Source organism: Barbus barbus (genome assembly GCF_936440315.1).
Source record: "Barbus barbus genome assembly, chromosome: 37".
Lineage (NCBI taxonomy): Eukaryota > Metazoa > Chordata > Actinopteri > Cypriniformes > Cyprinidae > Barbus > Barbus barbus.
This window is the reverse complement of record NC_136715.1, coordinates 27,800,370-27,815,552: the sequence shown is the minus strand read 5'-3', so window position 1 is coordinate 27,815,552 and position 15,183 is coordinate 27,800,370. Positions and strand designations below refer to the sequence as shown.

Below are 15,183 nucleotides of genomic sequence, written 5' to 3'. Positions count from 1 at the left end.
TCCAGTACCGGTATACCGCACATCCCCAGTATGGAGTTTGTGATCGCCCCCAAACACATTCTATAAAAAGCCTGAATTAGGGATGAGCGATAAACAATATCATATCAAGATCGCAATAAAATTAGTTGATAACGATGATAAGCTCTGTAAATTTTAATGCTATATGGATCTAACCGTGTATCACAAAGCAGAAATAAACATGACAACAGTCAGTGCATGCTGCAAGTCTTAAAGGGCACCTTTTGTGCAAAATTCACTTTTACATGTTGTTTGAACATAAAATGTGTGTTGGCAGCGTGTACACAAGCACGCTATATTGATAAAAATCAACCCGCTCCTTATTTTAAATCCCTTTAAATCATAAGCACGGTCTCAGAACAAGTCATTTGCAGAATCTGCAAACCGTGACGTCACATTTCACAAGCCCCGCCCATGACTGTTGACGGACACTTCTGTATTAGCCGAGACAGCCACACACAATCTGCCATGTTTATCTTCACGCTAGTGCATTGAGAGCATTCAAGTAAAACATGTCTGCTTATTAACGCTATAGATGTAATTCAGTCCAGAGCAGTGATTGATTTTCTGCTTTTACATTTATGCATTTAGCAGACGCTTTGGATTTACATTGCATTCAAGTTACAGTATTTACATTTTATCAGCTCTTGCTTTCCCTGGGAATCAAACCCATAACCTTGGCGTTGCTAGCGCCATGCTCTACTATTTGAGCTACAGGAAAGCTTTTATTTTATTGTTTGGGTCATATAGACCAGTTTGGAGTAGATGTCAGAGCTACATCACTTGCAGCTGCGTTCACATTGCGGTGGCAGAAAAACACTGGGAACATGTGGAGGGAAACAGGTCAAATCCATGGATTAAGAGAAAAAATGTGCCTTTGGATGACAATCAGAATGCAAATCATTTTTATAGAATACTGTTGTCAAAGACGCCATTTGAAGCTAATTGCAGACGTTGCAATTATTGCATTGATACACGCTACTAACAAGGTGCATCATAAATTAACAATTATTTAATTATTATATTTAACAATTGCAAATAGCAGCTAACTTAATTCATGTGCTGTGTGTACTGCTAGGCATCTTTGGTTTCCTCTTTTTGTGTAATTTAGATGGACAATGTGTGCCTTGTTATCATTTAAATTGCTTATCAAAAGTTGTTAAAGTTGCCAAATAAATTAAAAAAATGACTAAATTTGTTGCCAAGTGCTTTCCCAAGAAAAAGTTGCTAAATGTAACAACAAAATTGCTAAGTTGGCAACACTGCAGCTGTAAAGACACAGCCCTATTCTGGAAAAGGGGTGGGGGAGCAGCAGCTCATTTGCATTTAAAGAGACATGCACGAAAACAGCCGGTTTCTGCTTCCATTCTAAATAGGTTTTTCAAAATGATATAATAAATGATATGTGGGGTATTCTGAGCTGAAACTTCAGACACATTTCTCTTCCCATTATTAGAATGCACATAAACAGCACAAACTATCGCATGAGAAGTTTTTTGGTTGTTACATATAAAAACATCTACTTATCTAACAAAAGTTATATCTTGTTCATTTCATCTGTGGCAAACATTGAGTGATTGCAACAACAGGAAGCAGAAGGTTTATTTGATTTCTAGGGCTGCCTTTTAAACTTGTCTCTGACTACAAGCATCAGAAGAATAGAGCAAGCTCAATGTCAATTTAATCAACAGAAGGTATAATATAGTAGTCACAGGAACACAAATGCAATCTGTGGCACCATTTATTGACATAAGATGCACAATATTCATGAATAAAATAAAAATCATCTGTGATCTCACTGATAAATGCATTAATATTAGACAAAATTGGCACTAGCAGCTACAAAATCAATTTAATGTGACATTGGCAACAAAGAAAAAATGTAAATGAATTAATGCAATAAACACAAAAAAGCAGTTTAGTGAAGCACAACTATGTTATGATTAGAAGGTATTTATGATACACAATTTGATATTTTTGAGAGTATAGGTAAGAAAGTCTTCTATCACCTAGCATTAACAACTCCATCACACTCAAAAGTTTCTATTGTATGTACAATATTAAATCAGATTTTGTAAGAGACTCCATGAGATTCCTTTTCCACAGACGTCTAATGTTTCAGTAAATCAAAGAAATTAAAGTTCAACCTAAGCATTTAAATAAGATTTCAAAGTCTACAGTCAAACAACATTAGCCTGACAACATATCCAAAGCCCAGTAACAATTTTCAAAAATAAAATTAAGACTATATCAAATCACATAAAATATAATCAAACTATGTAATCAGATTCATAATGAAGCTGCTGACATGTATTCAGCTCACAGATGTTTTCACTCTTATGAAAATTACTTCTTCTCCTTTTTCTTTTCCTAAAAAACAAAAGTAGTAGTTACACATGGACCGAAGCAGATATAAATAATGATTCTGTTATTGACAGCACAGAGCTGATGCAGTTATGATGTTTCAAATACCTTCTCATTCATAGAGAGGATGATAACAAGCTTTCTGAAGATGGTCACAAAGTCCAGGAAGAGGTCAACACAATGCCTTCATTTAAAAACAAAAAACAGTGCCATTTATTCCTCTTTGCATTCCTTTTTCATTATGCACCACTTGTGGATGGATCATTTAAAAAATATATATTTTAAGGCACAATTAAATGGGATAAAATAGAGCAAACAAGTATTCTAAGTCTTGTGTAAATGAAAGATCAGTGATCTGATTTAGATCATATTTTACTCTGAAGAAAACAAAAACAAATATTGTGCATTCCTAGTTTATATTAGTATTTTACAGTTTATCAGTATAGGTTGATATTGGGTATTTATTGGCAAGATTTGGACACTTACCTGTGGACTGTCATTTATGACTATTCAAAACAAGTTTAAACCCAATTTATAAAACCCAAAACAATATTAGCCCAATTTACATTCACACAATACATCGTCGTCATGTCAAGCAGTTTAAATCTGCTTATATGGTCATGGAAATGCACAGCTGTTCTTACATTTATATGTTTACAGATGCAATACATAAACCTGAATGCTGTTTTCTTGTATTAATAAATGCTGCTGTGTGAATTAAAGAAACAGTTCACCCAAAAATGCTACAAAAAATACTTTCATGGCCTGATATACTTTCGTTAAAAAGGCCAATATAAGCAAGCAGCGGTTAACCTTTAGCAAACATCCTGACGCTGCGGAGAGTGAAGTTTAGATGCATGTGTAAATATATGCTGCACGCTTTCCTCTCAGTAACAAAACAAACACCAATGGCAGCATGGGAAAACAGCAGTTAAGAAAGCATCTGATCATAGCAATGGGGATTTTTGCACGAGCTTTGCAATCAGCACTACAGTAAAATCACTTCACGTCATATTTTTATAACACTTTACACAGAAGACTGCTTTAAAGCAAGCAACTTTAAAGTATTAAACATGAAGAAACAGTGTCAGTGTTGCATCTGGTTAGAATTACAACTTGATTTTCTGCTATAAAGCAGCTCTATATATAAATCAATAATGTATAGACTACTCAATATTTTAAGAATTAGCAAAAGCTGAACAATAGATCAAAGAATATTGATTAATCAATTAATTAGTTGATGTATCATTCTAAAAATGTTTTAAATTAATTCATTATCAAAATAATTGTTTGTTGCATCCCTAATAAACATGCATCTTCTCCAGATGTTAACTGATGGACTGGAGTGGTGTGGATTATTGTGATGTTTTTATCAGCTGTTTGGACTCTCATTCTGACGGCACCCATTCACTGCAGAGCATCCATTGCTGAGACGTGCAATAAAATCATCTCAGTCCGGAATCAAGCACAACCATTAAGTTAGTAGCTATGGGGTTAGCCACAGAATTACTTTTCATATCTCGTCTTTTCACATAATGCCTTTCAGCTAGTGCATATTAAAATGGTTAAATAGGATTAATTATATATGAATAATTATTGGTATATTGGTAAACACAGTAAACCTCTATGCCTTACCAGATGTAATCTTTGTCTCCCATTTCTGCCTTCTCAATAATTAGCTGCGTGTCAAACAGCACGAAGCCACACATGATGGCCAGGCCCAGATACACATGAGCCTGAAACACACAAACAAACAAAATTGTTACACAAACTAATCCAGAACGCGGCTGCAAGATTAATTTTTAATGAGCCAAAAAGAACACGTCACATCTAAGTTTATCAGTTTGCACTGGCTACCATTAGCTGCTCGTATAAAATTCAAGGCATTAATGTTTGCCTACAAAACCAGCACTGGCTCTGCTCCTATATTCATTACTTCAGACTTATGTGCCTCTAGCAGCTTGCGTTCTGCAAGTGAACGTGGCTTTATTGTTCAGCCCAAAGAGGCACACAATCACTTTCACAGACTTTTACATGAACTGTTCCCTCCTGCCCAACTCAATCCCAGCAGCTGAGTCCTGAACCATCTTCAAGAATCAGCTGAAAACACATCTCTTCCATCTTTATTTGACCCTCCAACTCTAGCACTCTCTATTCATTTACTAACTGCTTGCTTTCTTAAAAAAAACACTAACACTTGCTTCTCTAATCTTTGTATATTCTGTTTGTTTTCTTTTTATTTATTATAAGAAAACCTTGCTGCGTGTACAGTGCTAAGCTAAATGAGAGTTGTTATAGCGCTTGCATGTTATTGCTGTTTTGTTGGTTTTGATTGCTTCCACTGTCCTCATTTGCTACTATAATGTAACTATCACACAACTTCATCCCTTGCGTCCATACAGTCACATCATATACCTTAAAGACTATTGCTGAGGCGAAGAACATATTGAGAACAGAGACGAGCAGAAGAACAGTCAGCCCTGACATCAGAGTGCCTTGAAGAAAAATACATCAAAGCATAGTTACAGGTCAAAAACAAACAACTGTACATGATCAATGACCAGCGTAATTAGAAGATTTTTAATGTGTACCTCCCAAGAAGAGATAACTTCTGCGCTGTGCATAGAGGGCACTCAATGTGAAGCAGGCAAAGATGACAGAGGTGCCCAGGAAAGCAGTCAAGATGATGCTACAAAAATGAATACAATCATTTGCCATGTGTTAAAAAATATCCTGATGTGCAGTTCCACAGAGCCACTGAGTACAGTCAAAGCTAGCAATCAGTACATGACATGACACACAATGACATGAAACAATTCAGGGAAGCAACAATCCCAGTTATTGTTATTCTTCAGAGATTTATTCCATTTTACATTGCATCACTTACACAGCAATGGATGCTCTGCAGTGAATGGGTGCCGTCAGAATGAGAGTCCAAACAGCTGATAAAAACACCACAATAATCCACACCACTCCAGTCCATCAGTTAGCATCTGGAGAAGACTAAAGCTCAAACTAATCCAGCATTAAGATGTTTTTAACTCAAATACGAGCCTATAATCCATAATAACTCTTCCTCCAGAGAAAAAGTGTTCTGGTCTGAATCAGGAGAGAAATCTGCAGATCAAGCAGCGTTTACAAGCCAAAACAGCTCTAAACTAATATGTGGCTGGATTTTGATGTGAGAGACAACAGGAGATGCACTTCTTCACTGGAGGAAGAGTTATTATGGATTATAGACTCTATGGTATTTTAGTTAAAAACATCTTAATGCTGGATTTGTTTCAGCTTTTGTCTTCTCCAGATGTTAACTGATGGACTGGAGTGGTGTGGATTATTGTGATGTTTTTATCAGCTGTTTGGACTCTCATTCTGACGGCACCCATTCACTGCAGAGCATCCATTGCTGAGACACTGATGCAGAGACACATTTATACAACTCTGTTTACATGAAGAAACAAAAGGATGTAATGGTGAAGTGTAAAAACATACAATCTACTGCACTTTCCTGCAGCGCTGCAGTTTAAAATTGATGTTCTTTTAATTCAGATGCGAGGTCATGCTGTGACGTATCGATCTGCTGTTGGTTACAGGGTATCATGGGATGCAAATTCACAGGCCAGAGTTCACCCATCTTGAACTTTGGAACGCAGCAAATTGCAAAAGTTTTCACACGGGCTTGCGTTTCCGGTCTGGCGCTTTCGTGTGCGTATGAATGGAAGTCAATGGAAGGAAAAGTGCAGTGCGACCGCCCCTTAAGGCTGATTTTTTTAAGAAACCCTGTGCTCTGGGAATATTACCTCGGGTTGACACTAATGACGTAGTCCATGAGCGGGCCGAGTCCGAGACCTGTTTAAGGCACAGATTGAAATGTTGAGTTAAGCGTTTTAAACACATGATCTAGGAAATAAAGCTGTAAAAAAAAAAAAAAAAGTTATAAACATCTCACCTGTGAAGAAAGCAAAAGCAGCGAGGATGGCCAACCTCTTCTTCTCTGTCTGAGGGCTGTGAGGGGTCATGGCAAGCCAACCCATCATAGCCAGTGATCCAAGCATGGTCAGCCCACCCTGAAAGACAATATCATGATAATGCGTATTAGAGATCTGCTTTACAAGAGCCTGTGTACTAGCCGAGGTCCTGTAGTATTTTATATGCTCTACTACACTGCCTTGTGAAAGTAGTCGTACCACTTCTTTCTGTCCCCCCACATTTTGTTATGTTGTTGCTTTATGTACGTAGATAACACTACACTTCAAATGAAGTTAACGTGTGGAAAATTCATTTCAACTGGTATTATATGGACAGGCACACAAACCTCTCAATAAAAGATCTAACAATGAATATCAGAGCAAAAAGCACGCCCTAAGGTCAAAAGAACTGCCTGTAGAGCTCACAGACAGTGTTCAGAAAACATTCTAATGATATCTGGTGTGCTTGATGTTCAGACATTAATATTCTGGTGTTTAGAATGCTAATGTGAAATTCTGTGAGAGCTGAAAGAACTGAGCACTACACTGGAATATCATGCCCTGATGTTTTATTACTGGCTGACTGATGAATTATTTGTGACCAGAAACACCAGAGACTGGAAATGTAAAGCACTGTCGGGCAAGACTTCCGCGTTTAGTAAAAGGTGGATTAGATTGTGTTTTATTAATGTCTACACCTACCCCAAATAATAATGCAAAAACAGTAGTTATTGTTGTACAGTGTGACAAAAATGATGCTTTATTGTTGTGCGCATGCCAATTGACATTTATATATTTAGTCCCATTTCATTAATCAATGTTTTTGCTGCAGACCTTCAATGATCCAATTCAACCATACTAAGTTAAAATGATACATATGGGTTTCATTTTAGTTATTGTTTAGTGTTGAACTTTCTTCTCCTGCATCATATTCTTCATGTGATTAGTTTGAGCGGCGTCCTCTACTGTACAGACCTGAATCTACATCTCCTTCAGTCTGAAGCGGATTCACTTCACTTTTGGTGTGAAAAGGGCTTTTATTATTAAAAACAAACAAGCAAGCCCTGCCCAGATTTAAAAAAGTAACTCAAAAGAAACATAACGCATTACTTTCCATAAAAAGTAAATAAGAAACATATTTAGTTACTTTTTTTAAGGGAGTAACACAATATTGTAATGCCTTACTTGTAAAAGTAACTTTCCCCAACACGGTTTATGACTATAGCAAGTACATGCAACCAATTTTTGTTCAATGTACATGGTATGATAACCATCAAATGTAATATGATATTCCGTGAATCCTAGTTCCGTCAACTACGAGTGAGAAATGCAAAGCATAGAGCTGTTACCTGAAACACTCTTGTGATGATGTAGATGTAGGAGCCGGTGGCTGCCACCAGTAAACACACAGCCAGACTGGCGTAGACATTCTTCAGGTGCTGCTGAGTCGAGCGAGAGCTGACCAGAAAAACACACAGATACGAATCAGAAAAACACTTACAACCGCTTTAACACATCATTCCTTTCTAGGGATATAACGATATGTGACCCTGGAGCACAAAACCAGTCATAAGGGTCAATTTTTCAAAATTGAGATTTCTACATCATCTGAAAGCTGAATAAATAATCTTTCCATTGATGTATGGTTTGTTATGATAGCACAATATTTGTCTGAGATACAACTATTAGAAAATCTGGAATCTGAGGGAGCAAAAAAATCTAAATATTGAGAAAATCTCCTTTAAAGTTGTTCAAATGAAGTTCCCAGCAATGCATATTACTAATCAGAAATGAAGTTTTGATATATTTACGGTAGGAAATTTACTAAGTATCTTCATGGAACATGATCTTAATATCCTAATGATTTTTGTCATAAAAGAGAAATGTATAATTTTGATCCATACAATGTATTGTTGTCTATTGCTACAAATATACCTGTGCTACTGATGACTGCTTCTGTGCTGCAGGGACACATTTATCAATATGGCGATATCAAAACTGTCTCAATACTATCTTGGTCTTCCGGGCAAAATACAAGTTTTTCAAATATATGTGTTTTGGGCCATTATGCTTTGGCACAGTATCTCTCAAACGAACTCAAACTGAAAGCACAATATGGCTTAATCTCTTCATCAGTCCTTGTTTTCCTGCGTGTTTTATAGCGAAGCGCACCCGTGCGATCAGCTGGTGATCTGGTGTTTTCTGCGTCTCAGAACAGCTTTGTTCACACTGAATGAATGCAGAGAACTCCTTTATTTCACGTGCTGGGAGTTTAGCACGTGTTTGGGAACACAGCGGCCACCAGTTAGGCTTTATTTCAGCGGCAGATGATCACAGCTTTTCACTAGATTTGTAGCGAGACCTGTTTTTGTAACCAAGTTTTCACTGAAGCTGGAGTTTTCCTTCAAAATAAAAGCTTTACAGCTGTTTCTGTCAAAATAAAAGCTTAAGTGCAGCATGAATTACTGACAGCTAGCAGTTTAAATGCAGTCCAGATTCAAAATATCTCTTTCAAGAGTAGAAATAAGGAAAGAAGTATTGTCATTTCCTTACAGTAGTGTAAAGCAAAAATTATATACCTACGAAATATTCATTTTCATTTATTTTACAGTGCAACTGCTTTACAATATATGGCTTCTATTGTTTGTCTTCCTAAATCAGCAGTGTGAATGTAATTTAGACTGAGACCGTATATGACAAATAGAAATGGGTCTGAGTCCCCTTTAAAGTTCAGCTACAAGTCAATTCACTGACTTTCTTAAGAACACGGGTTTTCTTAAGAACACGGATTGGAGCTCTTCATTTTGAACTCTCCCAGTGCAATAGAGAGAATCATTTAACTTCAAAATGTACAACATTTTTTATTTCTTCCCAATTCTTCTTTTTAAATATTGCAATAAATATCCTATATTGGACTTCATATTGTGAGATTTTGATGTCGTTACATCAGTATTCCTTTCGTTACAATGTATTATACAATTCTAGTTATTGTAGAGTAGATACAATAAAATCTGAACCACGGGCATCATGAATATCATACAGACCTGTACACGTGTAAAAATGACAGAAGTGATCAAAACAAACTTACATTTGAGAGAACTTAAAGAGAGCATCAAAGTTTATGCTGCGATCAAACACGTTCATTTTTCTGCTGCTTTAGTGATCACAGGAAACCAGCTACATGAAGACACAGAAAACAGAAGAGATGGTTTCAGCAAAAATATTGATCATCACTATCACATCACAATCAATCAAGTGGTCCTGTTCACTAAGAGGCTGGAATGCAATACTTGATTTTTGCCCAGATTTTCCACCTATTGTCGACACTATCTGCCAAAAGTGAAAGCCAGTCTGCAGCTTTAAGTTGACAGATTTCATAGAAAATTGCATTGCTTATAATGTTCCCAGACTCCATCCAGTCGGACGGTAAGGCCCATGTTTCAGCAGGAGTGTGTGAGATCCTCAGTCGTTTAGTGTATGATGGGCAGGTTTCCTCTGTCACTATTACAACATCAGTACAATCCAGCCTTAATGTGTTTCTTGTAACAATTTCTTTACATCAGTTACATTAAAACACAGATTGGTCTAATTTGAAGGCAAAAAATAAGATGGATTATCTCTTGGCTATGTGCTAGTTGGCCAGACTATTTCTAAAGGGTCAGTTCACCCAAAAATGAAAACTCTTGACATCATTTAGCCTAACAAGTGGTTCAAAACCAGTGTGAGTTTCTTTCTGCTGGTGAACACAAAAGAAGTTATTTAGAAAAATGTAGGTAACCAAACCGTTCCTGGTAGTCATTCACAACAACGAAATAAAACAATGGAAGTCAGTGAGGATCACTGTTGGGGATAACTCATTACAAGTAATGTGAGTTACATAATCAGATTACTTTTTCAAGTAACTAGTAAAGTAACACTATTCAATGCTGTGTTTTTCTGGATATTTGATAGTTTTTTATTACCTATTTACTGCACAAATACTCAACTACGGCATAAATTGTCTTATGAAAAATGTATTATTTATGAACAAATCACTTAAATGATGACCTAAAGGTTTCTAGATATCGGCCCATGTGTTAGTGATAGAATACTGCCATCTGCAGGTTAGAGGAAAAACTGTAGGAATTACAGCCGAGGTCCATAGGGACTCGTTCATTTTCAAGTCCATTTTTCTCCATGTTTCAGCTTCTCCTTGCAACTTTATGATATATATTTAAACATTCTAAAATATATTAAAAATATAGATTTTTGTCAAAGGTTAGAATTTGTTGTTGTCTGGTGGCTTTTGAATTGTCTGCTTTTGCAAATTACATAAGTTTGCAGAAATGTCTGTCTGTGTGTGTGTGTGTGTGTGTGTGTGTGTGTGAGAGAGTATGTGTGTGTCTCTCTGTGTGTGTGTGTCTCTGTGTGTGTGTGTGTGAGTGTGTGTGTCTCTGTGTGTGTGTGTCTGTGTGAGTGTCTGTGTGTGTGTCTGTGTGAGTGTCTGTGTCTGAGTGTCTGTGTCTGAGTGTCTGTGTCTGAGTGTCTGTGTCTGAGTCTGAGTGTCTGTGTCTGAGTGTCTGTGTCTGAGTGTCTGTGTCTGAGTGTCTGTGTCTGAGTGTCTGTGTCTGAGTGTCTGTGTCTGTGTGAGTGTCTGTGTCTGAGTGTCTGTGTCTGAGTGTCTGTGTCTGAGTGTGAGTGTCTGTGTGAGTGTCTGTGTGAGTGTCTGTGTCTGAGTGTCTGTGTCTGAGTGTCTGTGTCTGAGTGTCTGTGTCTGAGTCTGAGTGTCTGTGTCTGAGTGTCTGTGTCTGAGTGTCTGTGTCTGAGTGTCTGTGTCTGAGTGTCTGTGTCTGAGTGTCTGTGTCTGTGTGAGTGTCTGTGTCTGAGTGTCTGTGTCTGAGTGTCTGTGTCTGAGTGTGAGTGTCTGTGTGAGTGTCTGTGTGAGTGTCTGTGTGAGTGTCTGTGTGTGAGTGTCTGTGTCTGTGTGAGTGTCTGTGTCTGTGTGAGTGTCTGTGTCTGTGTGAGTGTCTGTGTCTGTGTGAGTGTCTGTGTGTGAGTGTCTGTGTGAGTGTCTGTGTGTGAGTGTCTGTGTGCGAGTGTCTGTGTGCGAGTGTCTGTGTGCGAGTGTCTGTGTCTGTGTGAGTGTCTGTGTCTGTGTGAGTGTCTGTGTGTGAGTGTCTGTGTCTGAGTGTCTGTGTCTGAGTGTCTGTGTCTGAGTGTCTGTGTCTGAGTGTCTGTGTCTGAGTGTCTGTGTCTGAGTGAGTGTCTGTGTGAGTGTCTGTGTCTGAGTGTGAGTGTCTGTGTGAGTGTCTGTGTGAGTGTCTGTGTGAGTGTCTGTGTGAGTGTCTGTGTGAGTGTGTGTGTGAGTGTCTGTGTCTGTGTGAGTGTCTGTGTCTGTGTGAGTGTCTGTGTCTGAGTGTCTGTGTGAGTGTCTGTGTCTGTGTGAGTGTCTGTGTCTGTGTGAGTGTCTGTGTGTGAGTGTCTGTGTGAGTGTCTGTGTGTGAGTGTCTGTGTGAGTGTCTGTGTGAGTGTGTGTGTGAGTGTCTGTGTCTGTGTGAGTGTCTGTGTCTGTGTCTGAGTGTCTGTGTGAGTGTCTGTGTGTGAGTGTCTGTGTCTGTGTGAGTGTCTGTGTCTGTGTGAGTGTCTGTGTGTGAGTGTCTGTGTGCGAGTGCCTGTGTGCGAGTGTCTGTGTGAGTGTCTGTGTGTGAGTGTCTGTGTGAGTGTCTGTGTGTGAGTGTCTGTCTGTGTGTGAGTGTCTGTGTCTGTGTGAGTGTCTGTGTGTGAGTGTCTGTGTGAGTGTCTGTGTGTGAGTGTCTGTGTGTGAGTGTCTGTGTGCGAGTGTCTGTGTGCGAGTGTCTGTGTGCGAGTGTCTGTGTCTGTGTGAGTGTCTGTGTGTGAGTGTCTGTGTGTGAGTGTCTGTGTGAGTGTCTGTGTGAGTGTCTGTGTGAGTGTCTGTGTGAGAGTGTCTGTCTGTGTGTGTGTGTCTGTCTGTGTGTGAGTGTCTGTGTCTGTGTGAGTGTCTGTGTGAGTGTCTGTGTGTGAGTGTCTGTGTGAGTGTCTGTCTGTGTGTGAGTGTCTGTCTGTGTGTGAGTGTCTGTGTCTGTGTGTGAGTGTCTGTGTGCGAGTGTCTGTGTGCGAGTGTCTGTGTGCGAGTGTCTGTGTGCGAGTGTCTGTGTGCGAGTGTCTGTGTGCGTGCGCGCGCGCATGAGATAGAATGTTCATTCCAATTTGCATTTGTGCTCTAGATCCAGGCCTTTATAAAAATGTAAAATATTTCAGATTTATACTGGGTTTACTACTTTTTTTTGACAAAGGAAACAAAAAATAATCATTTTTTAAACTTTTCCCATTCATTTTCAATGTGGGGTCAATCTAACCACAAGGAGCTTAAACAGTAATTTTTTTACACACCTTTAGAACAACCAAATCAAATCCAGATGCTCTGTGTGTGTTTAGATAGATTATTTAGGAAGAGTCTCATGCCCCTGAGATGAAGGGAACACTTTTAAAAAATAAAAGAAAACTCCATTGGGGTCAGATAGACACCAAGGACCGATTAAGAAAATATCTGAGTTACTTTTTCAAATAAGTAATGCAACTGGAGAACAGGCTCAGAAATAAAGGTATCTGGGGGAAAATGACACAAATTAATAAAAATGCCCCACAAAATTCAAGAAGTGGGTGCAAAAAAATGCCTCAGTATGATATTTTGTTTTCATAGATTAATTATAACATACAATCTATTTAAGCAATATCACATGAGTTCTGTTTTTCCTGAATATTAGCAGAATTACAAAGAGATTTTAATGTCCTAAAACTAAACTAAAAGTTAACATTAGGTGACTCTGCAGATACAGTATTGTCCAAACAAATCTCTGAACTACAAACATTGGTGTTTAGTTTCTGAACCAATGATTCCAGAAGCCATTCATGAAGCCACACATGATTAAAAAGTGAAACCTGCACGGAAAAGTTTTCATGAACAAATCATCATTCACTAACAACATTTGTACAAATATTTAAAAAAGATAATGCATCTTAACACAGTTATATACAAAACACATGTTTCACCTTAGGATAATAGTTAGCCTATATAAATGTACATTTCACCTTTAAAAGAGTACGGGAATGTTGCTTTAGCGCCTATCCCTTATGAAAATTAACCATGGATTTACTACAAATAAAAAAAGAAACATGGTTACTATAATTAAACCATGGTAACCACAAATTCGCCATGATTTTGCTACACTAAACACAGTTTAACCACGGTATTTGTAGCAAAGCTGTGGTTACACAAGTCCTAATCAATATGCCTACACTGTTACTCTCATAAAGCACGCTTGACTTCCGTAAGGAACAGCTGGAGGTGCAATCAGAGCTAATCAGAGCTAATAAGAGCTAATAAGAGCTAATAAGAGCTAATCAGAGCTCTGTGTAAATGCAGATTTGTGGTGTTTGAAGGGAAATACAACTGCTCTTCAGCAATAATTTTATAGCTAACAATATCGATGGTAAATGTGACTTCAGTGCATTTGAATTGACTAAAACGACTACTAATTGACTTTATTTTTGCTAGGATAAGAGTAAACAACACAAGCAGGACAAGGTCGACTAAATATGACTAGCAACGACATTTTAGGTAAGAATACAAGTAATTAAAATTAATAGCTGACGAAATCAATAAATAGCGTGTTAATAGAAAATATTGCGTTAAATGTCACTTTTGTTGTTGTTGTGAAAGGGTTGCCGGAAATGACGTCACTGTTCCCTGTAGCTGCTGTAAACACCGTGGTTTCTGTCTCTGGTCAGTGTTAACCTTTGACCTTATCTGACCGCCACTGAGACGAAGATATGCTCCTACCCTGTGTAGACTATAAACAACCCTCCAAATAACATATTATCATTATTACTACAGTATAAGTACAGTAACACAGAGCGTGTCGTGTTGTAATCTTCTGCTGTATTTAACACGACGCGCTGCTCTCGCTCACTGCGTTATGGCTAACGTTAATCCTAACTTCTTCGTCATACATTTGATTTCTCCTCATTCCATAAATATTAAGTTCATTTTATTACCATAAGATGTGAAAGTACGTCTCTTCTCGTGAAGGCCTGGAATCAACGACACGTACAGCGATTGACAAACGACGCGATGACGTCCCACGCACGCTCTTCTTCTTCTTCTTTGAGTTTTCTCGGCGAGTTACAGACCAACATTAAAGCTGCTTACCGCCACCTACTGTATGGCAGTGTGTACAATCATGGCGTCATTGATCTTATTTTAGATTCTTCTAAAACCAAATTTCAAGATTTATGGATGGCTCATGGAAGCTGGTGTTTGTATCCTTAAAAATAAGTTTAATGGGAAGATTGTATGCTCTGATTGTGACCCAAATGGCCGTTATATTTGCCTTGTAATAGAAATTTCAAATTTAATGTGTATTATTGTTAATATTTATGGATACAATCAACAAAAAGAAAACGAAAAACTTATTGTTCAAGTGGAAGAACATGTTTTGAAGTTACTAACTAAATACCCAAATTCTTTTTTAATTTTTGGAGGGGACTTTAATGTGTCTTTGGATAACATCTTAGATAGATGGCCTCCAAAGTCACCTGATAATTCACATCTTTATTTAAAGACGTTTATGGAACGATTTTCTTTAGTTGACAGCTGGAGAGAGACACATCTTCTCAAAAACGTTTTACTTGGTGCAATAATTCTCTTTCAAAGCAGTCTCGGATAGATTTATGTCTTATCTCTAGAGATGTAACTAACTCTCAGTCTGGCATTATTCCATCACCACTTTCTGATCACAAATGCATCTCTATATTTATTCATTTTTCAGATACT

At 37.9% G+C, this 15,183-nt stretch overlaps 1 protein-coding gene across 1 annotated transcript; it reads right to left on the bottom strand.

Moving 5' to 3' along the window:
* Positions 1-1,741: 1,741 nt before the first annotated feature.
* LOC306856792 (putative Bax inhibitor 1) lies at positions 1,742-14,516 on the bottom strand. The gene is made up of 10 exons (XM_079396265.1): positions 14,406-14,516; positions 9,439-9,527; positions 7,700-7,808; positions 6,332-6,449; positions 6,183-6,231; positions 4,974-5,071; positions 4,798-4,877; positions 4,018-4,118; positions 2,491-2,566; positions 1,742-2,388 (listed from the first exon to the last, which is right to left on the bottom strand). The coding sequence occupies exons 2-10, from the start codon at positions 9,492-9,494 to the stop codon at positions 2,365-2,367; spliced, it is 711 nt and encodes a 236-aa protein (XP_079252391.1). The 5' UTR covers positions 9,495-9,527; positions 14,406-14,516; the 3' UTR covers positions 1,742-2,364.
* Between the last annotated feature and the right edge of the window lie 667 nt (positions 14,517-15,183).

What these genes read in the sequence shown, in the direction of transcription:
- LOC306856792 (XM_079396265.1), bottom strand. Translation starts at nt 9,494, where the DNA reads ATGAACGTGTTTGATCGCAGCATAAACTTTGATGCTCTCTTTAAGTTC. An exon ending in GTCATTAGTGTCAACCCGAG is followed by an intron (nt 5,072 to 6,182) that starts GTAATATTCCCA and finishes TCATTTTTGTAG; the next exon opens with CATCATCTTGACTGCTTTCC. An exon ending in AAGTTATCTCTTCTTGGGAG is followed by an intron (nt 4,878 to 4,973) that starts GTACACATTAAA and finishes TTTTTCTTCAAG; the next exon opens with GCACTCTGATGTCAGGGCTG.